Source organism: Brassica napus, chromosome C1 (assembly GCF_020379485.1).
Source record: "Brassica napus cultivar Da-Ae chromosome C1, Da-Ae, whole genome shotgun sequence".
Classification (NCBI taxonomy): domain Eukaryota; kingdom Viridiplantae; phylum Streptophyta; class Magnoliopsida; order Brassicales; family Brassicaceae; genus Brassica; species Brassica napus.
The window spans coordinates 50,275,799-50,300,623 of NC_063444.1; the positions used below are offsets into that span (position 1 = coordinate 50,275,799).

General features: G+C 33.5%; 5 protein-coding genes across 5 annotated transcripts; 3 read left to right on the forward strand and 2 right to left on the reverse strand.

The window, feature by feature from the left end:
- Window positions 1-190: 190 nt before the first annotated feature.
- LOC106403591 (glutamate receptor 1.1-like) lies at window positions 191-7,203 on the reverse strand. The gene is made up of 5 exons (XM_048745764.1): window positions 3,725-7,203; window positions 2,422-3,620; window positions 1,849-2,161; window positions 1,217-1,548; window positions 191-1,133 (listed from the first exon to the last, which is right to left on the reverse strand). Exons 1-5 carry the CDS (start codon window positions 3,984-3,986, stop codon window positions 831-833), a joined length of 2,409 nt encoding a protein of 802 aa, XP_048601721.1. The 5' UTR covers window positions 3,987-7,203; the 3' UTR covers window positions 191-830.
- Window positions 7,204-7,238: 35 nt separating this feature from the next.
- Window positions 7,239-8,160, reverse strand: LOC125580737 (agamous-like MADS-box protein AGL29). Its single transcript, XM_048745765.1, has one exon. It carries the CDS (start codon window positions 8,034-8,036, stop codon window positions 7,479-7,481), a length of 558 nt encoding a protein of 185 aa, XP_048601722.1. The 5' UTR covers window positions 8,037-8,160; the 3' UTR covers window positions 7,239-7,478.
- Window positions 8,161-9,459: 1,299 nt separating this feature from the next.
- Window positions 9,460-11,630, forward strand: LOC125580739 (aquaporin SIP1-1-like). The gene is made up of 3 exons (XM_048745767.1): window positions 9,460-9,909; window positions 10,905-11,177; window positions 11,255-11,630. Exons 1-3 carry the CDS (start codon window positions 9,622-9,624, stop codon window positions 11,456-11,458), a joined length of 765 nt encoding a protein of 254 aa, XP_048601724.1. The 5' UTR covers window positions 9,460-9,621; the 3' UTR covers window positions 11,459-11,630.
- Window positions 11,631-11,934: 304 nt separating this feature from the next.
- LOC125580738 (apyrase 1-like) lies at window positions 11,935-15,033 on the forward strand. Its single transcript, XM_048745766.1, has 9 exons — window positions 11,935-12,469; window positions 12,568-12,696; window positions 12,776-12,832; window positions 12,909-13,001; window positions 13,488-13,693; window positions 13,813-13,904; window positions 13,991-14,208; window positions 14,296-14,485; window positions 14,649-15,033. The coding sequence occupies exons 1-9, from the start codon at window positions 12,182-12,184 to the stop codon at window positions 14,759-14,761; spliced, it is 1,386 nt and encodes a 461-aa protein (XP_048601723.1). The 5' UTR covers window positions 11,935-12,181; the 3' UTR covers window positions 14,762-15,033.
- Window positions 15,034-21,096: 6,063 nt separating this feature from the next.
- On the forward strand, window positions 21,097-22,842 carry LOC106445293 (NAC domain-containing protein 67-like). The gene is made up of 3 exons (NM_001316260.2): window positions 21,097-21,383; window positions 21,518-21,870; window positions 22,119-22,842. The coding sequence occupies exons 1-3, from the start codon at window positions 21,215-21,217 to the stop codon at window positions 22,668-22,670; spliced, it is 1,074 nt and encodes a 357-aa protein (NP_001303189.1). The 5' UTR covers window positions 21,097-21,214; the 3' UTR covers window positions 22,671-22,842.
- Window positions 22,843-24,825: the final 1,983 nt, after the last annotated feature.

The window sequence follows — 24,825 nt, forward strand, 5'->3', positions numbered from 1 at the left end:
TGACCAAGTTACCCTACGCTACTCCCTTTAATTACCTTATCTACCGTTGTTAGCCACTCTGTTTTAGCAAAAATGTCGTCACCCCTGACTCGTGATTAGGAAATTAATTGAGGCGATTAGGCGAGTCGTGGCGTCTGCAGCTCACGCGATGAACTAGAAGATTCTTTAAAAACCGTAGAACGGGCCGGGTCAAGTCGGTTTGGCATGAAACGCATCGCGTTTGACAAGTGCGGCCCATTTTAGTAGACGATTTCAAATTTTCTAGAAGTAACGCCCCCAAGTAATAACTTCCACAAATAATATAATTCTATGTTCTTTGCTTCTTTTATATGGACTCTTCTACATTATTTAAAACCAAGCCTAGTATTTTTATTATTTCCTTAAGTCAACGTAAAGTTGAATGTAAAATGTTCGATTTAATATTCATGATAGTATCCAAAAAGTTGCGTATGAGATGACGTATATTTGCAACAGAAAAATGCAACCAGCATATATGCATGCTGATTATAAACTTAGTTCAAAATCTTATTCAGAAATACTAAAAAGAATTGTTTAAAAAGAATTTATAATGCTTCTTCTATTCTTGTCTTGAGTAATTTTGGTGTTGTTCTGACTTATATAGCATGAAATAAAATTGATATATACTTAGAACTAGGAGCAAGTACTATATATATATATTATTATCATTTTCACCCCAAAAAAAAAGTACTATATTTACATGTGACATTCATTTCAAAACTTTACAACTGTACTTTCTTGTTCTTGAAAGTTGTAACTCGAAGGCTATACCTATACTGCATCATCTTATGAATGATGAATCATTTTTTTTACTAGTAGAAGCTTTGTAGTTTGGTGAGTAGCTCCTGACGCATATGAACGAGATGTAGGGCTATTACAAGAACATGAGCAACTCCAGCAATGATGAACAAACCACGCAACTCACGGAAGCTAAACCGATTAGATGCTTCATCGACGTCATTAAGAGATGCAACATCTTCAGCGTTGGAACGTACATTCAATGAATCCAGCTTCTGAAACCATCTCTTCTCCATGTCTTTCAAAGTTCCCAATGCCCTTAACTTTGCGACTTCTCGTGAAACATTAGTAGCCAAACTTGAACCTTTCTGGAACATCTGAAAACATTTAAACATAGATTAATGGAGGTAATTAACAAACCAATATGGAGATAATAAAATTTTTGAGGAGAGGCACGTACAAAGCCAAAGCCATTGGTACTACTCTCTCTATCTGTCATTACAAAAGCATCTGGATAGTATCCAAGAAGGAGGTTGAGATAGGGTAGCTCATTGATAATATGACTAAGAGTTCCATCACGCAGACCTTGAGCATATGCATCTACTGCATTTATGGATCCAAGCTTCATATTATTTAAAGTGGTAGAGGCGAAAACCGCCTGATGGTTAAGTTGTATGCGAGAAATGGTCTTGGTTGATGTTAAATTTGCACTATAACTTGATGTCAATATCAGCACCACAAAAAGCCAAACTATGACTAAGAATCTTGATGACATTTTCACCAGCTTCTCTCCTGCCAAGAATGTCACCCGTTACCGACCAAAAGTATACAGCATTACTCTCCTTTTCGGAAGATATTTTTATAGATTTTTTTAGACAAAAACAGACTTTTATATATTTTATTGTATTTTCATTCATTGATATCAGTAAGTTATAAATTTTTAAGAAATATCTAAAAATATCTTAATTAGTTAAATATATAACTATTGAAAAATGTGTGATAGAAATAAATAATAAATTTAATTGTAACATGCCTCAAAACTATAGAAAATTTATATTTTCGGAAAGAGTATGAGATTAAACATAGACTTACTTTGAGCAAAGACAATGGTTGAGAATCCAAACCAGAGCATGATACAAAGTTGTTGTCCCCAAGAGCCCTGAAACTCCGGATTAACGGACCGTTCAACCAACCAAACAACAACTCCAGTCAAGATAAAGAAAGCTCCACTTGCTAGCCACAAGGATGTATCAAAAGGGTCAAAGAAAGTCCACATGCCTTGGCTTTTCTTCTTTACCGTCAAGATTCCTATACCAATGTCTGTGAAAGGCAGAGTGAAATCAACATACAAAGATCTGTTGGAAGTGATGGTTATATCACCAACAGCGGCATCGTATTTGTCACTCTGTCAAAACAAAACACATTATTAGTTTTAGAGAAAGTCTCTGGTATCGGAAATTGAAAAAAAAAGGATCTTGAGTATGTGTTAAAGACAAAAAAAGAAAGAAAATGATCTAGAGTTATATTTTATAGATATGTGCCAATCCAATTATCACCAATCAGTTTTAGTTCGGAAGTTTATTTAACTTAACAATTAAAATGGTATGTATATATATATATATATATATAGCATTGTGACTATTATTTTTTGTTTTTGCAACACACCTGAGTAGAGAGTAGATAAGCAAGGTTGTTATAGCTTCCGTTATTATAAGGTATGAACTCTAGCTGGTAGTTAAAAGGAGCAATGCAAGTCTTGAAAACTTCTATGCAGAATCCAGTGGCAGTGTAGACACCTGTTTCAGGATCAAGACGCATGGACACTAGATTTGGAACCTTGTTTCCTGCTGGAACTAAGACCCTAAGAACCTTCTTAGTTTCACCATTCTCTTCCAGAAAACGGTGTCTTGGGATCTCAAGATCATTGGTTGAAGAAGCCATGACATCTCTTCTTATTCCACAAAAACTATCACAACTCCATAATCCTATTCTTCTCTCCCTTGTTCCAACCATATCCACAATCTCAAATGTACCTAAAATAAACTTGTTGCCAACCATTTGGATGTCACCACCATGACTCAAACCCTTGTAACTACTCTGCCTCATTGTCTCAAGAAGGTTTGATGATACATTTTCAGATGTTTTTAGACTCATTCTCTCAGCTGCGTTTGCTAGAATAGAAGCAACGGCGTGTGCCCATGCACTATAACGCTTAGTTTCCATCAATGTATTTGTCGCTATTGAAGTAAAATTCATAATATTTGATGATACTGGAACGTAGGATCTGAAACCAATCACCCCTTGCATAGACCTAGTTGAGAAATGATCCGAGAAATGAAAATGATGCATGGTTCTTGCGGTGAGAATCCAAACATGACCTTGTTCCATCAGACCTAACTTCTCCGCACAATGTAAGAGACGAGAAACAAGACTATTAGACATATGCACCACGAAAACTGCTGTTCTTGAGACCTTAGTAACCTTCCTTAGGTGATTCATCATATGGTTCTCTCCTGATGATTCGGAGAAAGAAGCAGTACGGTTGATGCTGATTCTTTCATCTTGAAAATGCTCCACGAGTGATTGCAAACTCTCTCTCCAATCATCAGCATCCTCGTATATAACCACAACCGATGTCTGGTTTAGATCATGTATGAGACTTGTTATACCCTTAGCTTCTGATGTCGGATCGTGCGTGGTTTGAATAAAGTGATCATACTTGTTCAAAGATAATGAGTTTGGAGCAAGAAGTGATAATACCGGAACTTTAGCTTTTTCACTAACTGTTGCAAGAAGCTTCGCTTCTTGTAATGATTGTGCCCCAATAATAGCTTCCACTTTTGCATTCTTGATAAGGTTTGTAACTGTTATAAATTCAAGAATAAATAACGACTAAGTTACCAAAAAAAAAAGAATAAATAACGAATAAACTAGTTTGATCGGAGAAAGATTTAAAGATGAAACTCACCGGCGGCAAAGGCAAGGAGAGGGTCTCCTTGAGAGTCTCTAGCTAAAACAGAGACTCTGGTTTGATATTCATTGTTGATGCGATAGAAGTCTGAAAGCGCCAAGGCAAAAGAAGTCTCGAGGATTTTTCCTTCCGTGGAACCCAAGTCTACCACCAATCCAACCCTAACCTCTTTTAAAACTCCCTCGTTTTGATCAGCTACTCTCGATTTAATCGTCGGAAAGAGGAGAAAACAAATGAGCAGAGAAATCAGATTCTTCATTGATTGTTTATGGCTGTGTATTGCTATTGCACGGTTCCCTTTGATTTATTGTTGTTGTCGTAATCATTTCAAATAATTTATATCGCATAGTCAAAGTCAATGAGTTTTGTACATGGACATTGTCAAAACTTTCAACTTTTATAAGGAGCAAAAGTCTTCGAGGCAAGTTTGACTATCAAGTATCAAAGCTGAAACAGAACCGATCTAGAGATGGTTAAACTAGTGTATAATGTGGACTGGTTGTGAATTTCCTTGCAATAAATTAGATCAAGGGACGAGAGCTTTCCACAAAACAAGCAATATATCACGGCACGTCTAAATGAGGTGCATGTATGCATGCATGTTAATGCAGCATGTTAATGCAAGAGCATGGGCAATCTGTTTAACAATACAACTACAAGTACGTGTGGGCAAATATAGATACAATATATCAATCATTTGTTTAAGAACTTTGTGGGTTATATACTATATTAAATTTTAATAAAAATCATTACAGATGTGAAGATTATAAAGAAGTAGTTATTCATAGTTTTTCTGTTTTTTTAATATGGTAAAGTCTTTGTAAAAGTTGGTTACGCATAATTTTGAAAATTAAGTTTCGCCTTCCTATGGTTCAAGGAAAAAAGTGCAAATATAGTTTCTCATCAAACTAAATTTATGCATACTGTTCATAAAATGTATATACAGTACGCCGAAATTTAAATTAAAACGATCAAATACGATTCTGGATAGCGGCAATGAATTAATTAATTATACCATTATGGTTTTTGTCTTTTAGGTCCGAGAAGATTATAAACATAAACTTTAAAATGAAATTCCAAAGACACTAGCTTAGAAATAAAGAGAAGATGATGAATAGTTCATGATTCATTACATCAATTATATAACCAAATCTATTAAGACACGACAAAGGAAAATAACATAAAAATCAGCAATTCAAACTGGATTAGATTAAATCAAGTTTGTTCACACGCTTAATTCTGCTTTGCTACCACCACAATGTCCATGTCTCGCAGGACAAGAAGACGAACCATCACCATTTTTTTCCCGACCGTTGTAAAGCCTTATCTCATAAGCTATTATGTAACTCAACAAACCTTGGTGCTTCCGCTTCAACTCCTCCACGCTCAAGCTTTCATCTGGAATATTCCACCATTTCTTTCCATTCCCCTCCTCCATTTCTATCTCCTCAGCGAGATCATCATTATTTTTCATGAGCTCCTCGATCTTTTGCCGCTTATAAGCTTCCACTAATGATCTCATCTTTTCCGGAAGGTTCATGTCCCAAAGAACTCTTTACTCGACCAACAACATCTTCCATGGACATATATGTGAATGTATGAGGCTTTCCGGTTTGAGAGAAAACCAAAAAGATGCTTCCACATCAAGATCGTTCATCTTCTTTAAAATCTCAGCTTTATGTTTTGAAAACATAATCATTCTGTCTTCTTAGGCTTCAAACTTATTCATCTTCATTTTTTGCTTTCTTTTTGTATGTTTCATTGTCACGTTTTTAGGAGCCGGAGTGTTTGGTTTTTGGTAGGTTTTTTAGTTTTGTGTCTTAATAAAACAATGCACGTGCACAATATATTTATAGGAAAAAAACAGAAGAAATTTTTATTGGTTGTAAACATTTAATGTTCACTAAAGTGATTAATTCGCATATTTGACTAATAAAATGGCAACCATTTAATATTTTTTTCTTAAAACTTGTAGTTATTATTGCAGAATTAGAGTCAACAAATTAAGATTGTAATTTGGTAACTCAATTAGCGTAAATCTTGAGAACATATCAATTCTTTCAAAAATAGAACAAAAAATTACTCTCAATTTTACAAAAATGCCATTTTAAGATTTTCATTTTTATTTCACAAAAATATCATTTTATATTTTCAATAAAAAATTGTAAATAATATTTTAATTCAAACTTTACTACTTTAATGTATTAACTAGAAAATAAATCTTTGCTAATATATTCATGAAGGACAAAAAAGTTTATAAAAATAATAATTTATTAAAGAATAATTAAAATGACATTTTTATAAAAGAGAAAATGTTGATATTTAAATATAATTTATTAATTGTTAATTGTTAACTAATTCAGTTCCAATCACACAATCTTAATAGAAGACCGAAATTTTTTATAAGGCTCTTATGTGATCATGACTGTAGTCACTAGAGCTTTATCCGAACAACTCCAAAATCTAACTAAAAGAAATTTGTAGAATTTGTCATGACATTGATCACTACCTTCATTTTTTGTTTTCTTGTTTTTTTTTTTATATTCTCAAGAACTTATATTAGTTTTAACAAAGTCTCTTGAATCCAAAGCGATGGATACTTAAACTTGAATTCTGGGGCTTATATATCTTATATAGTTATTTTTCAAATTTTTTTGGAGCTATACACCAATGATCACTTTATTACAAGAACTTTGGCTTTTTCATTAAGAGACATTTAAGAGTTTTACCATTAAACATGCTCTAACTGCTGCATTCTTGTAATGATTGTGCACCAACAATAGCTTCGACTTTTGCATTCTTGAGAGTTTGTAACTGTTACATTCATGAACAAATAACGAATAAAATAGTTTGACGGAGAAAGATTTAAAGAAGATGAAACTTAACTCACGAGCGGCAAAGACAAGGAGAGGGTCTCTAGCTAAAACAGAGACTATGGTAATGGTTCCATATTCGTTGTTGATGCCATAGAAATCTGAAAGGGCCAAGGAAAACGAAGTCTCGAGGATTTTTCCTTCCGTGGAACCACAGTCAACTACCAATCCCACCCTAACCTCCTTTAAAATGCCGTCGTTTTGATCAGCTACTCCCGATTTAATCATCGGAAGGAGAAGTAAACAAACGCGCAGAGAAATCAGAATCTCCATTGATTGTGTATGGCCGTGTATTGCACCGGCCCTTTGATTTATTGTGTTGTCATAATCATTTCTAAGCAAATTATTAGTCAAAGTCAATGCGTTCTGTACATGGACATTTTGTTAAAAAACTTTCAACTTTTATAAGGTAAGGAGCAATAGTCTTCGAGGCAAGTTTGACTATCAAGTATCAAAAAGATGAAACAGAACCGATCGAGAGATTGTCATAATGAGTACTAATTTCCCATCAAAATTAAATTTATGTATACTGTTCATGAACATTCATAGATCTTATGAATTCGATGATATAATGTATTTAAAACGAAATTTAAATTAAAACATATCAATGGTATGTACGAGTCTGAAGAGCGGCAACGAATATGAATCTAATTATACCATTATGTTTTTTGCCTTTTAAGTCCGAGAAGATTGTAAACATAAAATTTATAATGAAATTCAAAAGACAACGACTAAAAGACAAGAGAAAAACAACATAAAAACAACAATTCAAATTATCACCCAACCACACAACGACAAAGAAAAACAACATAAAAACAATTATTCAAATACGAAGAGATTAATTCAAATTTATTCACACCCATCGGCTTCACCACACCCTAATGTCCATGTCCAGCAAGATCAGAACCATCACCGTCTTTTCTAAACTGTTGTGAAACCTTACCGCATAAGGTAACATTTAACTCCACAAAACGTTGGTGCAGCTGCTTCCGCTCTTCCACGCTCAAGCCTTCAGCATTCCACCACATTTTGTCAAACCTTTTGTCACTTTTTGATTTCTTCAATTTTTTTTCCTTTTCCTTTTCCATTTCCAACTCTTCAGCGAAATCAGCATACAATTTCTTGAGATCTTCGTTCTTTTGACTCTTATAAGCTCCCACTAGAATATCAGTATTGGTATCGTCTTTCCTGGGCGATTCATCTATCAAAGGGCTCTTCAGTCGACCAACAGCATCTTCCATACACGGATGTGCGAATGTGTGAGACTTTCCGGTTTCAGAGAAAGCCACGAAAGCTGCTTCCACACCGCATAGTGCAACGAGCTCGTTCATCTTCTTGAAGATCCCAGTTTTACGTTTTGAAAACGTAGTCATTCTGTTTTCGTAGTCTTCCACCTCCTTCATTTCGATCTTTTGCTTTCCTTTTGTATTTTTCATTGTCACCTTTTTAGGACTTGGAGAGTTTGGTTTTTGGTATGTTTTTTAGTTTTGTGCTTTAATATATTTATAGGAAAATAGATGTATAGAAATATGGTATATTGTTTGTAGACATTTAATGTTTATGAAGAGACTGTAATGAATAATTTACTTTTTTTTTTAAATGAATAATTTACATATTTGACTAATTATTTGGCAACCACTTAATATATTTTAAATCTTGTAGTCCTTATTGCAGAATTAAAGTCAACAAACTAAGATTGTAATTTAGTAACTCAATTAGGTCTTGATTGGTAGAGCATTAGCATTAACATTATATTCTACATAATCCAATCAACATTTATTAAAAAAATATTTAGAAAAGCATTTATTAAATGTTAATGTTCTCCAAATGCTCTCTGGTCAATTCTTTCATACGAAGCTTTTAGAAGAGCATTTACATTTATAATTTATAAAATTTAGGAAAATATATAATTCATTCATTTATTTTATTTAATAATATATAAAATTATTTTTATATCCAGAAAATAAAATTTTGATTTCTAAAATAAATTTACAATACAAATATTTTTAAATAGTATTTCACATTTAAAATATAATTATTATATTTTAAATGTGAAATACTATTTAACAACAGCTTTTAATTGTAAAATTTATTCTTAAAATAATAATTTTGATATAAACATAATTTTTAAATAAATTAAATTAATTATATATCTTTTTAATTATATATATATATATATATAATGTAAGAGTATTAAAATGACACTTTAGTAAAAGAGAAAATATTAATATTTAAATATAATTTATTAATTGTTAGCTGTTAACAAATTCAACTACAAATACATGTACAATCTTGAACAATCCTGATTAAATATATATTTTTGAACAATTTTATTCTATCAAGATTGTGTAAAAGAGAAAATATTGTTGCTTGGAATGAAAATTTCGTCAAGTTTACACAATATTACTAATAAACTTTTCAGATGAAAATTCAAGTTTCGAGCCTTAATAGTTACGAGAAAGTTATTTACCAACCAACTATTTTTTTGGTCCTAAAAAATTATGAATTTCGTCCTAGAACTTTTTGCAACAAAAAATATATTTATGTAAATCACTAAATAACCCATCTTGTGTCTAAAATAATCTCAAACACAAAACACTATTATAATTTTCTAGTATTCCGTACTTGTGATTATATCACACACAAACAACTTTAGAGTGGCATTTTGCTCGAATAATTTTCCAAATAATTAAATAACATCTTTTTACTAAATAAATAATTAAATAACCTGAAATATACAATTGTTTTCTCTCATAGCTTAACTAATATAAGAACCCATGAATTTTGAATCTTCAGTGATACATATATGCTTCGAATACATATATAAATCTATTACAACATAATAATAATAAAAATCATATTGTATAACAAGTTCAAGACGAGTGGTTGTCGAATCATACAAAGATATCTTCCTTTCATAAAAATAAAATAAAAATCTTATTAGAGGGAGAAAAAAAACTACTCCGATCCCCAAAAAAAACAGAACCATCGATACTCACGACGAAGGAAGAAGGAAGAAGAATGGGTGTTGTCAAGTCGGCGACTGGGGATATGCTGATGACCTTCTCCTGGGTCGTCCTCTCCGCGACCTTCGGTTTACAGACGACGGAGATCATCTCCGCCGCGGGGCTTCACGGAGTCACCTGGGCTCCGTTGGCGATCACCACGTTTCTCATTTTCGTCTACGTCTCGTTATTCACCGTTGTGTTCGGCTCCGCTAGCTTCAACCCTACCGGAAACGCCGCCTTTTATGCCGCCGGGATCCCTGGAGATACCCTCTTCACCTTGGCCATCAGGTTGCCTGCTCAGGTACATACTCTAATCTTAAAGATCCAGACTTTTTTTCGAAAGGTTTGGACTTTGAGTCTTAAATTTGAATTTCGTTTGTGTTTTGTCTGTACGAATCTGAATCTAGTTGTGTCTGAATCTCAGTCTGTTATAGTATATGCATTTTTTTTAATCCCATTTTGGTTGGTTGCAACTTGCAAGTACTCAACTTCATCATAGATCATATCATTTTGGGACAATGAGAATGATCTTGTGTTGTTACTGTTAGTATATTCTCAATTTTGATCTAGTTAGTATAGTGGGGTTTGTTTTTTGTTCTTGTGCATGAAGAACACAGAGAATCAGATTCTTTTGTTGATCTACGTGTTTCCCACTTTATTAAAGCTGAAAAAAAACCCCTTATCTTTAAGCTTTTTTTTATAAAGACATAGAAAGACTGCTAGAAACGTTAACTAAAGCTGATTTAACAAAGAGTAAGTTGTACTCCTTTTTAACGGCTTAATATTTTTATTATTTATTGTCTTGAATTACAAGATGTTGCAAGAACAGAGGACAATAATGGAACAAACTCCATTGTTGTTGTGAATTATAATTAGTACTCCTTTTTGAGAGTTATATTGAGTAAAAAAGACTTTAACACCACTTGGTAGGATTGAATATTTGTTCTTTTTCACTGATTATTTCTTCTTTCAAACATCCTTTGGGTCTAGAAACAAAAGTTTTTTTTGTTCTTTCTGAAGTTTCTTGTGTGGTTCTGTGTATAGCATAAAGAGATATAAAGACTGTTAGAAGATTGATTAAAGCTGATTTAACAAAAGAGTAAGTTGTACTCCTTTGTAGAGGAGTTATACTGAGTAAAAAAGACCTTAACACCTCTTAATAGGATTAAATATTTGTTCTTTTTTTCACTTATTATTTGTTCTTCTTACCACGTTTTGCTCTAGAAATAAACATTTTTTTTATTCCTGGAAAATGTTTGAAAATGAAATGTGAGATCATTTTGGTGATTTTACCAGGCAGCTGGTGCTGCAGGAGGTGCATTAGCCATCATGGAGTTCATACCAGAGAAGTACAAGCATATGATCTCAGGGCCTTCCCTTCTGGTTGATGTGCACACTGGAGCCATCGCAGAGACGATCTTGAGTTTCGGTATTACCTTCGCGGTTTTGCTTATTATCCTCAAGGGTCCACGAAGATTACTCGCTAAGACACTCTTGCTTTCTCTCGCAACCATTTGCTTCGTTGTTGCTGGGTCTAAATACACCGGACCAGCCATGAACCCTGCCATTGTAAGTATCCATTGGTTCACGTTTTAAAAAGATGAATGATCTCTCTAAAATACGTCTTTGTGTGTTTGCAAATGCAGGCGTTTGGGTGGGCGTATATGACCAGCTCTCACAACACATGGGACCATTTCTATGTCTACTGGATCAGCTCTTTCGTTGGAGCTTTATCTGCTGCATTGGTCTTCCGTACTATCTTCCCTCCATCTCCATCTCCACCTCGACCACAGAAGAAACAAAAGAAACAGAAGAAACCGAAGAAAGCAGAGAAACAGAAGAAAGCCTGAGGAGATAAACCAATCAGACACAACACCGGTTCAATTCTTTACCGGTTTGGGATTTTACAAAGATTCATAATGTTGTTTTTTTAATTCCAAAATTAAGGAGAAACCAACAAAAAGTCTCCTTATCAATTGTTTAGATTCACTCTTTATTTATCAATTTAATTCAGCTTTTCTCCGGTTTGTGCATTAATCATTCAGATTCTCTTCCGGTTTAGAATTATTATGGTTTATTTTTGGTTCTGTTCGGCTCAGCTTGCGGAATAAACAGATGTTTTGGTTTAGTTTGAATTTAAAATGTCAACTGTTCTCCGGTTTGTGCATTAATTTTTCAGACTCTCTCCCGGTTTAGAAACAGTAGATTATCAATGAATGGTTAACTTTGGTTCTTTTCGGCTCATTCTCTAAGCTTGCGGAATAAACCGGGTTTCGGTTTGGTTATCTTCAATTTGGTTCGGTTAACTCTTTATCGAAATCGTTAAATCATAAACGTAACGACTTCATCTGCTTCCCATCGCTCACGAAACTCTCCGTTCACAGATCTGTGAGATCAATCCGTCACCAACCATCGCCGATCTGGATCCGTCAAAGGATCCGCCGCAGTCCGTGAAGACATCGGCGTCCTCCGCCACCACCAACAAGATCCGTTACCGCTCCCCTTCCGCCTCCGAGCTACTCGAGTCAGGACTCGCCACTTCCCCCACCTCCGACTCCGACAACGGCGCGAAAATGACGGCGAAGCGAGCCATCGGGAGGCACGACTCGGTCCCCGATAAGATCCGTCGCCATCGCGGTCTCCTGCTCGTGATCTCGATCCCGATCGTGCTGATCACTCTCGTGATCCTGCTAATGCCGGGGACGACGTCGGAGTACGCGTTGAACGGAGGAGGATCGGGTTCGAAGAAGTACGCTGTGATTTTCGACGCGGGGAGCTCGGGGAGCCGCGTGCATGTTTACTGCTTTGATAAAAATTTGGATCTCGTTCCTTTGGAGAATGAGCTCGAGCTCTTCCTTCAGGTGTTGCAAATGATAAAATTGATCTTAGGCGTTAGAGGATATGTTTGTTTGATTCGTGTTTCTTGTTTTGTAATCGGTTTGTGTTATGTTGATTTCAGCTTAAGCCGGGGTTGAGTGCGTATCCTAATGATCCTAGACAATCAGCGAACTCTTTGGTGACTCTGCTTGATAAAGCAGAGGACTCTGTTCCTAATGAGTTGCGTCCCAAGACTCCTGTTAGAGTTGGGGTATGGAAACGAGCTCCTTGCACATGATGATAGCTAATCATGTGATCACTCATTATCTTTTGCATTATATTATGTGCAGGCGACTGCTGGTTTGAGGGCTTTGGGTCACGAAGCTTCTGAAAACATTTTGCAAGCGGTAATTTTTGTGAAAATATATTAAAATTCGCCTGCTTTTGTAGTGTTTATACGAAAAATATATTTTTGTTTTGAAGGTTAGGGAGCTCCTGAAAGATAGAAGCAGGTTGAAGACTGAGGCAAATGCAGTTACTGTTCTGGATGGTACTCAAGAAGGCTCTTATCAGTGGGTATGTTTTCTGATTTTTCCATTTATTAGTGTTAAATCCAGTTCGTATTTGTTATTATTGTAGAGTACAACTTAAGACTTAAAGCATCTCCAACCCCACTCTATTTTCCACTCTAAAATAGAGTTTGAAGTAAAAATGCTCCAATGGTACTCTATTTTCCATTCTATAATAGAGTAAAAAATAGGTTTACTCCAAATATAGAGTAACTTATTTATTTTTTGTTCATCACTCTATTTTTCACTCTAAAATAGAGTACCATTGGAGTAAAATTGAACTCTATTATAGAGTTACTCTATTTTGAAGTGAAAAATAGAGCAAACCATTGGAGATGGTCTTAAGTGCTTGTATTTGTTGTGTCTCTTTTAGTATTTTTATCTTTCATTTTGAGGACTGATCTCTTTGAATAATTTTGTTTTATCCTAAAACAACCTGTAGTTAAGTACTAACAAGTTTTCATTTTTTCCCCCTAAATTGTCTATTATTAAGGTGACTATCAACTACTTGCTAAAGACTTTGGGAAAGCCTTACTCAGAAACGGTTGGAGTGGTTGATCTTGGAGGGGGATCTGTTCAGATGGCGTATGCTATATCTGAGAAAGATGCTGCAACAGCACCAAAACCATTACAAGGCGAGGATTCTTATGTCAGAGAAATGTATCTCAAGGGACGAAAGTATTTCCTCTATGTTCACAGGTTGTTCATCTGTAATTGCTTTTGTACCCTATTAGATGATACGTTGCTCCTTACATGCGAGACATGAACCTAGCTTTTATTAACTCAAACGCAATATCTTATTGGCTTGCTGAATGCAGCTACCTACATTACGGGTTATTAGCTGCCCGAGCAGAGATTTTGAAAGTTTCCGAGGGCTCTAACAACCCCTGCATTGTCACCGGCTATGATGGTAAGTGAGACATTATTACTTGAGGAACACTCTGTTTCAAACTAGAACTCTCTGCATCCAACTGTGGAACATGTGATTCATTTCAGGTACTTACAAGTATGGTGGAACAGCGTTTAAGGCCGCTGCTTCTCCATCCGGTGCAAGTGTAGACGAATGCAAGCGAGTAGCTCTTAAGGCACTTAAAGTCAATGATTCAGTCTGTACACACATGAAATGCACATTCGGTGGAGTGTGGAACGGTGGAGGCGGTGGTGGCCAAAAGAATATGTTTGTCGCATCGTTTTTCTTTGACAGAGCCGCAGAGGTAAAAATCTTTATCGCCTTTAAAAGTCTTCGTTGACATCACATTGTTTGTCAATGCTTAAAAGTAAACCATGGTGGTAAATGGCAGGCTGGTTTCGTTGACCCCTCGCAACCCGTGGCTACGGTTCGTCCAGCTGACTTTGAGAAAGCGGCGAACCAAGCGTGTAACATGAAAATGGGAGAAGGGAAAACGAAGTTCCCACGTGTGGAGGAAGACAATCTTCCTTACTTGTGCTTGGATCTTGTTTACCAGTACACTCTTCTCGTTGATGGATTCGGTAAGCTACTCTCTACGCATTTCGTTTTACATTAGCCTATCACGATAATGATAAGTACAAGTTTGATGATAATGGTTAGTGGTTATGCATGTGTTAGATTTCTTAATAGTTCAGTGATATTATGAAAGCAATCACAGACAATAACGTTAATAATCTTAAACAGGATTGAAGCCATCACAGACAATAACGTTAGTGAAGAAGGTGAAGTATGGAGAACACGCAGTGGAAGCTGCGTGGCCACTAGGAAGCGCCATAGAGGCCGTATCCTCGCTATGAGTGGGGAAATATTTGGGAATTTGCATGAAGACCCATATTCTTTTGATTTCTCCCAAAATCACCCCATCCTTTTTATTTCTACCTCCAAGTTTTGTTATCATCATAATCCTTACTTCCTTACTATTGATTTTTTTTACAAGAATCATTCTAGAAAAGAAACAAAGAGACTTTTTGTTCTTACTATATATCTAATTTATTAGTTTCCTTTTTTTGTAAAACTAGACTGAATACGTGTCCTTGGTTTCGTATAAATGCTTTCCTTATTGAGAGTATTTGTCTTGGCGGTTGCGAATTTGATTTTGTAGTCTGTCCTTGTTTGTCTCTGTTTTTTTCTTCAGACTTACAATTATTGTGGGTGGATTGATTTAGTTCAACGTCTATAATTCAGTAAACATCATTATATTTCTCCACAAGCAGTCTATATCCAAGTCCATTTTAAGCCAATATATTTTTTTCCTTAAATTTCTGTTTAATTTATTTGTTGAGCAAACAACATTAATTTGGAGATAAGTTTGCAAAAAGAATTGGAGATGAGCGTTGACAAGTCAAAGGCATTATAGATAGTTTGGAACTTATACGTTATATGAGTGGTCCCGTCATATAAACTGAACTACTACTTTGATTTGTGACCATTTACACGCCCACCCATTCTAATCTCATGTCACCAGCTTGACTTCCGGGACCAAAGTAGTTTTACATTAATATACTTGTAATGAACCATTGAAAACACATGGAAACTCAAATCAGGTAAAGCTATATATGCAGACTATACAAGTGTAAAACTTGTTCAGCTAAACCATCGGCCAGACTGTGTAAGGGATATAAAACTATTAATGGTCCACAATCAATGTATTATTGTTTGCTGCTTAAAACAAAAAAAAAAACTTCTATAATATGTTAAAATAACTTTTAGTAAATGTGATAATCGAACTTAAAAACAAAATTCTCTTCTAGAATACAAAAGTTAAGACTTAAAAGTATAAGATGTTGATTGGTGAGTAGTTGTAAACTTGACAAGTTAGTGTTCAAATTCCAGTGGAACAAGTAAACTTTCATTATATCTAACCACACTTATTTAGAAAATCGAAAATCTAATTCTGCTACATATTATCTTAATTACGAAGGATATCCACACCCATAATTATACGTATAATATCTTTTTTTTTCCTAAAAAAGTAGCATATATCTTTATCTTTATAAAGTGGAGAAGTGGAAAGAAAGATGAGAAATAAGTGATAAAACTAAAAGTATAATATACCATTCCTAAATTACGTAAAGAGACCACTATTCAACTAAGTTAGTACCCATCATTCCAGAAAAAAAAAACTATCTCATATAAAAGTATATAACGACAAAGAAGAAAAGGATGTAAACAAGATGAATATCCATATTTTTCTGTTCGGTAGAATAGATTCTTGACCTACTACCAAAAATAATCTATTATGTACAAGATATCAATATGTGTAAAATTTTAAACAGTACTTGAAAACATTACTCGTTGTAAAATAAGAAAAGTAGCTTATATTAAACTAGCTATGTATCTAGTTACCTCCAATATTTGATGAAATGATTCGTCAAAAGACTAGTTATCTTCCTCTTCTCTATAAATAACGCGATGGACATCCATATATCTCCTTGTCAAGATTTGTTTTCCTCAGTTTAAAACCCGGTTGAATCAAGTGGATAATATCAAACTTTTATGAGGAGTGTGGACTTACTTCATTCTTTTGGCATATGCTATCTTCTACGGTTTGGCTTATTATAAAATTATTAATAATGCTCCTCACTTCCTCTCTATCTCTTTTTCGGTTCCTAAAGCAAGTCCCTTCCGATTTTGGCGTTTTCCAATTTTCTATAACCGTCTATTTCTCCTACTATCTTTCTACAACTACAAATTAGACTTTTATAACAAATAATCTACATAAATATATGTAAATAAAATGTATTTTGTCAGCAAACTTTCACCTACACAGATCTATATATTCAAACAACTCGTCTCGTCTGGTATTTATTATTTTTTCTTTCACATAACCAATATTATAGATTATTTTTTTAGCAAAGTAGCGTTTATTATTTTTATTCTTAAGTCTTTAAAACTATGTATACAGTAAATTTTTCCTGTCAGAAAAATATAATACGTATATTAAAAGGAACATGCTCACCTATAATTCTAGCTAGGTGCAAAATGTTGACGCTTGATGGTGGAATCGAAAGTCACACGTGTTGTTGCTGGCACGTTGACTATTTCATTTTTCATATTTTCATTTTTCATGTTTCTTGTTTTCTTGTTATTTGAGGGAGACTTTAGATTTTATAAACAATAAAAAAATAAATTTATTGTGAATTACCTTAAAGCCTACTGGCGTAAGATAAAATTCAATTTTCTACAAACGAAACAAAAGTCACATTTGATAATAAAAAAATCATTCGAAGTGTTTTATGTACATATTAAAACACTTTCTTGTAAATTTTAACGTGTATTTTCTACAACTACTTTGTTGCTAGTTGGGTTTCTTTATAATTTGCTTGCGTATTGTTCGTTATGCGTACGTGCATATGTAATAGTCATAATCAGTGGGTTTTAACGTTGATACGCAATATTTGACTAGTAATATGAGATTACATATACAACGCATACATATGAAATTCATAGGAGATCATAAAGGTGTAGCGTATTTGTCCAATTCTTGTCCATGAATTTCGCATATAGAGTACTACTCTCTGTTTGTTTTGTGAGGGTTTCTAATTAATAATTTTCAAGTTGAAAACAAGGTGGAACTTAATTCATTACCAAATGATTTAATTTTTTTTTTTTGAACTGATCAAATGATTTAATTAAACTTGAACTTTCAGAAGATTGAGGAGATTAACTCATCCCTTTATGAATATTTAACTCAAGAAGTGAGGAGAGTAACTCATTCCTCTATATTGCTTTACGATGTAATTTCTAAAATCAAACTACGATCAATTTAATATTTTTTTTTAAAAACTTGAAAATAATAGATAAATTTACCAGACAGTCGCTGTGATTCGTTTTTATCTTTACTATATGAAAATACTCTTCTATGTTGCCAAAGTGGTGTATTTGGAAACTTAGTAATTAAAAGGTTAATAGCGCTTGTGATATCTTTTATGATCCCCTAGTTATTTATGTAACTTATAACATTTTTTTTTTAACCAAATTGCTTTGGTTCAGTGGTATAGGAGTTCCGGCTGGAGTGCCCGCCTCTGGGTTCGAGCCTTGACCACTGCGTAATTTACATATGGGCTGCAACATCCGAGACCGAAGACCGTTACACGGTGAGCCACATGGTGACGCCCTGGCAGCGTCCGTGCTCACTTCGGTCTCTAGTGTATACCACTTCAGTGGGGCAAGAATACTCAGTTAGCAAAAAAAAAACTTATAACATTTTTTTTGTAAACTATGCAACTTATAATTGACAGTCAGGTGATACCTCTTTCGGTGAACTAATGAGGTTCCATTATTGGTTTGCTTAATTGAACCTTTTTTTTAGCAACGCTTAATTGAACCTTTAAAGCTTATTATCCCTACAATTAATAAGGTAAATAAATCACTGACGTGTAATTACAAATTTAGAACCAAAGAGTCAAAATCAGAAGTATATTCGAGGGAAAGTTGGGCTAGCGTGTGGTTTGCGTGTGTGTGTGAATACCGCCGTGGCATGTCATTATCATTTAAGAAAAACACTTTATCTTAATAATGTAGGTTTAATAATATTAATTAACATAGTCTAATTAGCTTATTAAATTACGTTTTAAAGTAAACATTAAATAGATCATGTGGGTGTTTATGATTCCACGTTTGTTCTTCGGGAAGAAACAAATGTTTATATTTGGTTTGCATCCCACCAAGAAACATATCAAACTAAGATTAGTTTAATAAGTACTTGCTTCATTAGACAAAACACGTAGTTAATTAACTAGTTTAGCATTGAAACAAAATTATTGGTCTTTTGTCAACAAATTATTGTCCTTTTCATCTTCACACATGTTAGAGCAGCACTGGTCAAAGTTTACTTTTGTTTTTCATATATGGATTTGATTCAAAGCTTCGTGGTACGTAGTTCTTATCTCAGTTAACCCAATCAATATGTTGGTCTGATACGTCTATCCAATTCTATTTTACTGTAATACTAATAAAATATACTTAACGTATTACCAAACCATAAAAACTTCCAGCATAGTTATTAGTTCTTTTTTTTTGTAACTGGCATAGTTATTAGTTCTTTCTGAAAAATAAATCGGTTTGTTTAATTTATCATTATAACTTGGTCGTTACGTACATAAAATAAGTTAACAAATAACTGAAGTATGGGATTTGTATGATTCGATTGCATTTCTATATATGTGTTTGCCTATGCATATTCATATTTTGATAGACATTAATATATAGTATTTTTCTACATCAGATATCTTTATATACTCAGGTATAAATGATCAATAGTAAATATACAACTTGTCTGGGGAGAAAAGCTATATATCGGTTTTCATATAAATGTAAGCTAATATTTTGAAAGTCAAGAAAAAATGTGCGTTAGATATTATTGGACGCTTCATAGATGTTTAATACATTTTTTGTAACATTCTGACTATCTTCATCATGACTAAATTTTGATGTAGAACAATAAATATTATTGACTACTGACCTTATTCTATTCATATTTTTCTTTAATTTTCTACATTATAACAAAGAAAAAAATAAAAAGTTTAGTATATACGACTTGGATATGCAATGTATTGTATATGTATATGAATTACAATTGTACAAGCCCATGATGATAAAGAGTATGCAGAAACAATTATGCAAAGCTTTTATCATTTAAAGTTGTTCTTATCTCTTTTATATTAGAGGGCAGAAGGAAATCTCTTTCGTATTTAAATTTTCTTTTTCCGAACACACAACCCTATTTTCATCATCCATGGATGATAATTGTAATCTACATTTGGAAAGTAGGGAGAATTCAATTAACGTCACAAAATTGGAAAAATTCATGAATCATAAAAAGCAGCTCGCATCACATCTAAAATAGTACGTTAGGGTCTTATACCATCTCCAACGTGGTTTCTCTCCAATAGAGTTCTTAATATATGTATTATGTATATATATATTATATGTATGTAAATAATTGTGAGATTCACAATTAGTGTGAATCCCATAAATGAGAATTCTTAAAAAGTTAGAACCACGATTATTTATACATATATAATATATATATATATATATATATACATAGCACATATATTATGAACTCCATAGAAAAAACCTCATTGGAAATGGTTTTACTGTTGCGGATTTTAATTTTAAGATCATATCTTATACAAATAGCGAACTAATACTCCAAAAAATTTAACATTCTCATAATCTTCTCATTAATGGATAACCAGGGAATGTATACATGTGTTTGTACTGCGACAAGTTTATTTCAAATTCAATAATGTTGTACTTGAATCATCTCATTTTTCTTATCAAGTACAAAAGAAAATCACTCTTGAGAAAGTATGATGCTTACGTCAGCAACCGCATCTGGGAGTACGTGGATATGGTTAGGACAAAAGCAAAACTAACCAATCAGATGTAATCTCAGAGGACACAGCTGTCTCTTTTGGGTCCACTTCTCTAAGATAACTTCAATTATTCACACTCAATACAATGACAAATAAATAATTATATAGCTATTAAATATTTGAAAACGGAACATTTGTGTTCATACTTGGATCATTGTAGATGTTTTTGATATTTGCTAGGAGAAGATTGAAGAATATTTCTCAGAAACTTTATAAAAATATATACCTAGTATTGAATTCAATAGCTTAAGGATGCAAATCCTCAATAAAATGGAATTTTATCTAGCACAAGAAGTTTAATTACGTTGGACTGAATAAAAAAATTAATTAGTCCAAACGTATAAAATGATGAGAATATATAGACAACATGCAAAAGACGTTTTCTCAAAAAAAAACATGCAAAAGACGACCAAAAATTATTGGTTAAGATATTCATTATACAAGTTTCTGTTCATAGACCATGCTCGAGCTCGATGACGATATTTGCTAGCTTCTCGCCATAAAGTTCTAATAACTGGAAAATCAACTATTACCCAGTTCGAAATAATTAGAACTTATTTTATTTCTTTTTATCGACTACTTTAACATTATTTTTGGACTTTTTCTACCGGTCTACTTTTAAGAATATAATACCCTCTATTTTGTTCTAAATTTCTAATATCTTAATTATATAAATTATTATACATATACAGTAGTACTAGAGGACAAAAATCCACACACCATAAATTGCCTCGCAACCTGCTCTACGAAAAATTTCAATCTTTGGCTCACTTCTTCTTCTTCACCAAAACAGTTCTTCTCTGTTCTTTCATTTCAATAAAGACTTTCTATTTATATAAAAGATTTTAAAGATCAAACCAAGAAACAATGATAAGCAAGGATCCAAGATCAAGCTTACCACCAGGGTTTCGATTTCATCCAACAGATGAAGAACTCATCCTCCATTACCTAAGGAAGAAGGTTTCCTCCTTACCAGTCCCTCTTTCGATCATCGCAGATGTCGATATCTATAAGTCTGATCCATGGGACTTACCAGGTAACTAAGCAAAATATATTTCCATTATAATAACTTGTGTATGCATATTTCCTCTTTTTTTTCTTATAATATGCATATTTCCTCTTTTTCACATTTTTTATTAGTGTTATAACATGTTGTTTGGTTTGTATCAGCTAAGGCTCCGTTTGGAGAGAAAGAATGGTATTTTTTCAGTCCGAGGGACAGGAAGTATCCCAATGGAGCAAGACCAAACAGAGCGGCCGCGTCTGGATATTGGAAAGCCACAGGAACAGATAAATTAATCGCGGTACCAAACCGTGAAGGGTTTAATGAAAACATTGGTATAAAAAAGGCTCTTGTGTTTTACACAGGAAAGCCTCCAAAAGGTGTTAAAACCAACTGGATCATGCATGAGTATCGACTTGCCGAATCCTTATCGCCCAAAAGAGTGGCCCATGCTAGGAACGGTAGCCAAGTCAATAATTTGGGAGATAGGACTTTAAAATCTACAGAATACTCAATGAGGGTAAGATTTCAGAAGTACTTAATATTTTTATTATAATTGATGTATTTTTATGTGAACCAAAAAATTATGATATTTTTAATTCAGTTAAAAGGAAAAAATAATTCAACTATATTGTTTAACTAAAGTATACATGATATAGAATAAATATTTTTTTGTTTTTTAATAAAGAACCTATTCAACATATATGTTGATTGTTTTATGATTTCCCCCCAATACTTATGATTTTAATATTCCTTATTCTCTTGCAGCTGGATGATTGGGTTCTTTGCCGTATTTACAAGAAATCACACGCTTCATTGTCATCACCAGAGGTTGCTTCAGCTACAAGCGAGGATCAGGAACATGAGGAAAATGACAACGAACCATTCGTAGTCAGCGAAACCCTTTTGCCAAATTTGGCAAACGATCAAACCCTTAAACGCCAGCAGTCTTCTTTCTCCAACTTACTAGACGCTACAGATTTGACGTTCTTGACAAATTTTCTAAACGAAACTCCGGAAAATCGTACTGAATCAGAGTTTTCTTTCTTGTTTGGAGATTTCTCAAACCCTGACATCTACGGAAACCGTTACTTGGATCACAAGTTACCGCAGTTGAGCTCTCCCACTTCAGAGACCAGAGTTATAGGAAACAAAAGAGAAAGAGTGGATTATGCTGAAGAAATGATGAACAATTCAAAGAAGATCAACAACTTTAGTTACAATAATAGTATAGATCATTTGGATCATAGTCTGATTCAACAATCTAGTTTTCTGAATCAAGAACTCTTGATCAGTCCTCACCTTAAGTATCAAGGCTAGCGAGAATATTGTTTCAAAACCCAATTACGAGAATTAGGGCCCATTTGATATATGATTGAAAAGTTAGGAGTTGTTATAATATAAATTACTAAGTATTGCGAGGGGAAGGGGAAAATATATAAAATAGTTGTAATGGATATATGATCATATCAAGATTATAAGTTTGGTTTCATCTCTCTTCTTCTAATGCGTTCAGAATTCTGATTCTCTATATATTATTATTACGACATATTCCACATATGCATACATGTTAGACATATGGACACGCATGTTGAGCATGAAAATAGCCAATATTCTTAAAACCTTTTTTGAGAAATGTAGAATGAGTGACATGTATAGTATGTAAAATCATTTTCGCAAGCCGTATTAAAAGGGCTTGTCCTCGTCCCTGGTTGACAGTGTACACATATATTTGCGGTTTTGGGTAAGTCCACGTGGAGATGACATCTCAATTATTCTTTCTTTCATAGCCCTTGAAATATCATCACCATAATTACTTGCACACAACGAATTTGTGAATCATCAAGAACCAAATGGACAATTTGACAACACCCATCATCGTCATGGCCAAATCCAATGTCTCTGCCTGATCTTCAAGAGAGTCATTGGAAAACAAATTTTGACTCTATAACATTGTAGAGGCCGGTGTGATTTCATCAATAAGGGACTGTGAATGGTTTTTCCCTGGTATATTTGAGATCATACTATCTATAAACTTTCAAATAAGTTTTAGCAAAAAGAAAAAGGTCAAATAGGCTCCATAAGTAATATACACATCGTCCATACAAAAACAAATCTCATGAAGCCAGATTATCACATTTAAATCACTGTAGGAGCATGACAGCATGAAAACCATTAGACAACTAATAATTATCCCTTATGCTAAATTATTATTTTTGAGAATGTTACTATATCACATTAAATTGATTTGCTGCGATAAAAAAAAATATAAACGAGTGATGATGATAATGCTACTACCAAAATTATATTTAGATTTTATTATTTTACAAAGTGTTTGGAAATTATTTTTTGACTTGTTTTGAGAGGCTGTCCCCATCTTTTTTTGGCAGAATGGATAGTGTCACAAAAATTTTACGACAGTTCAAGGCTCGATTCTTCTAATTTCTAAACAATTGATTTATATATAGACAATTTCGCTGTTTAGTTATCAAATAGCGACTTGGATAAAAATTCAAATAAATAGAACCATATATAGGCGGATTAAATATGTTATCTTGCATTTCGAGGTGACGCAAGTCGACCACACAAATTGTTCTTCTACCCTCCAATGATACTATATTTGCAAGCTATATAACACATTATGTGCACACAACACAAGTGTCCAAAACTTGAGATTTGATCGATTTATTTATTAATTTTTATGAAGTCCAGCTGATAAAACTAAAGCCAAAAATATAAACTATATGAACCCTTTGTTGTAGTATGTATATATACGTCGACCTAACAATATATTCAATTCGTCTCGGATATTATATATATTTCCAACTATTTAATACATATATAGTATCTTGCTATCTATAGAAATTTTCCGAGACGAATACAATTACAAAATATAGAAGAAATTTACGATGTCAACAAATAGAACCTAATATTAGGATATTTGCAGTAGTATCTCTTACAAAAAAAAAATTCAACACGAAATTATCTTAATATTTGCTTTAGTATACAACTGTTGATGTAGATAACACCATTTCATGAGTAACAAAAACTCTACTTCCATTGTCGAAGATTACAAATCAAGCCCTATACTATAAATTAAATCCACATATCATGTTGTAAGGTTATTAGCCATTTGAAAAGAAAATCCACATATCATGTTGTAAGGTTCTTACAAATAATAATATTAACATCCTAAATTGTTGCGGCAGCAACTGAAATATAAAATAAATAATTGAAGTCTATATTTTATATAAGCTATATTGTACTATATAGTTATAATAAGTCCACCCACTTGATTCCGAAGCCTACATTACTATTTAACTTAAAAGTTTTCTAATACACACCAATTTTTAACATTTAAATTATATATATTTGTGTGTAGAAATATTTAAATATAGACCTTAAATATATACGCATGACTGAGAAATAGTGGTGGTAGCCATGACTTTGAGCAAGGTTGAATGACATCATCATC

Bases quoted from the DNA above. Each gene is read 5' to 3' on its own strand.
- LOC106403591 (XM_048745764.1), bottom strand. From the start codon at position 3,986: ATGAAGAATCTGATTTCTCTGCTCATTTGTTTTCTCCTCTTTCCGACG. The intron at 2,162-2,421 runs GTGTGTTGCAAA...TTGTTTTGACAG, and splicing joins CTTATCTACTCTCTACTCAG to AGTGACAAATACGATGCCGC. The intron at 1,549-1,848 runs GTAAGTCTATGT...CATTCTTGGCAG, and splicing joins AACCATTGTCTTTGCTCAAA to GAGAGAAGCTGGTGAAAATG.
- LOC125580737 (XM_048745765.1), bottom strand. From the start codon at position 8,036: ATGAAAAATACAAAAGGAAAGCAAAAGATCGAAATGAAGGAGGTGGAA.
- LOC125580739 (XM_048745767.1), top strand. From the start codon at position 9,622: ATGGGTGTTGTCAAGTCGGCGACTGGGGATATGCTGATGACCTTCTCC. The intron at 9,910-10,904 runs GTACATACTCTA...TGATTTTACCAG, and splicing joins CCATCAGGTTGCCTGCTCAG to GCAGCTGGTGCTGCAGGAGG. The intron at 11,178-11,254 runs GTAAGTATCCAT...TTGCAAATGCAG, and splicing joins CAGCCATGAACCCTGCCATT to GCGTTTGGGTGGGCGTATAT.
- LOC125580738 (XM_048745766.1), top strand. From the start codon at position 12,182: ATGACGGCGAAGCGAGCCATCGGGAGGCACGACTCGGTCCCCGATAAG. The intron at 12,833-12,908 runs GTAATTTTTGTG...TTTGTTTTGAAG, and splicing joins CTGAAAACATTTTGCAAGCG to GTTAGGGAGCTCCTGAAAGA. The intron at 13,002-13,487 runs GTATGTTTTCTG...TCTATTATTAAG, and splicing joins AAGAAGGCTCTTATCAGTGG to GTGACTATCAACTACTTGCT.
- LOC106445293 (NM_001316260.2), top strand. From the start codon at position 21,215: ATGATAAGCAAGGATCCAAGATCAAGCTTACCACCAGGGTTTCGATTT. The intron at 21,384-21,517 runs GTAACTAAGCAA...GGTTTGTATCAG, and splicing joins TGATCCATGGGACTTACCAG to CTAAGGCTCCGTTTGGAGAG. The intron at 21,871-22,118 runs GTAAGATTTCAG...ATTCTCTTGCAG, and splicing joins CTACAGAATACTCAATGAGG to CTGGATGATTGGGTTCTTTG.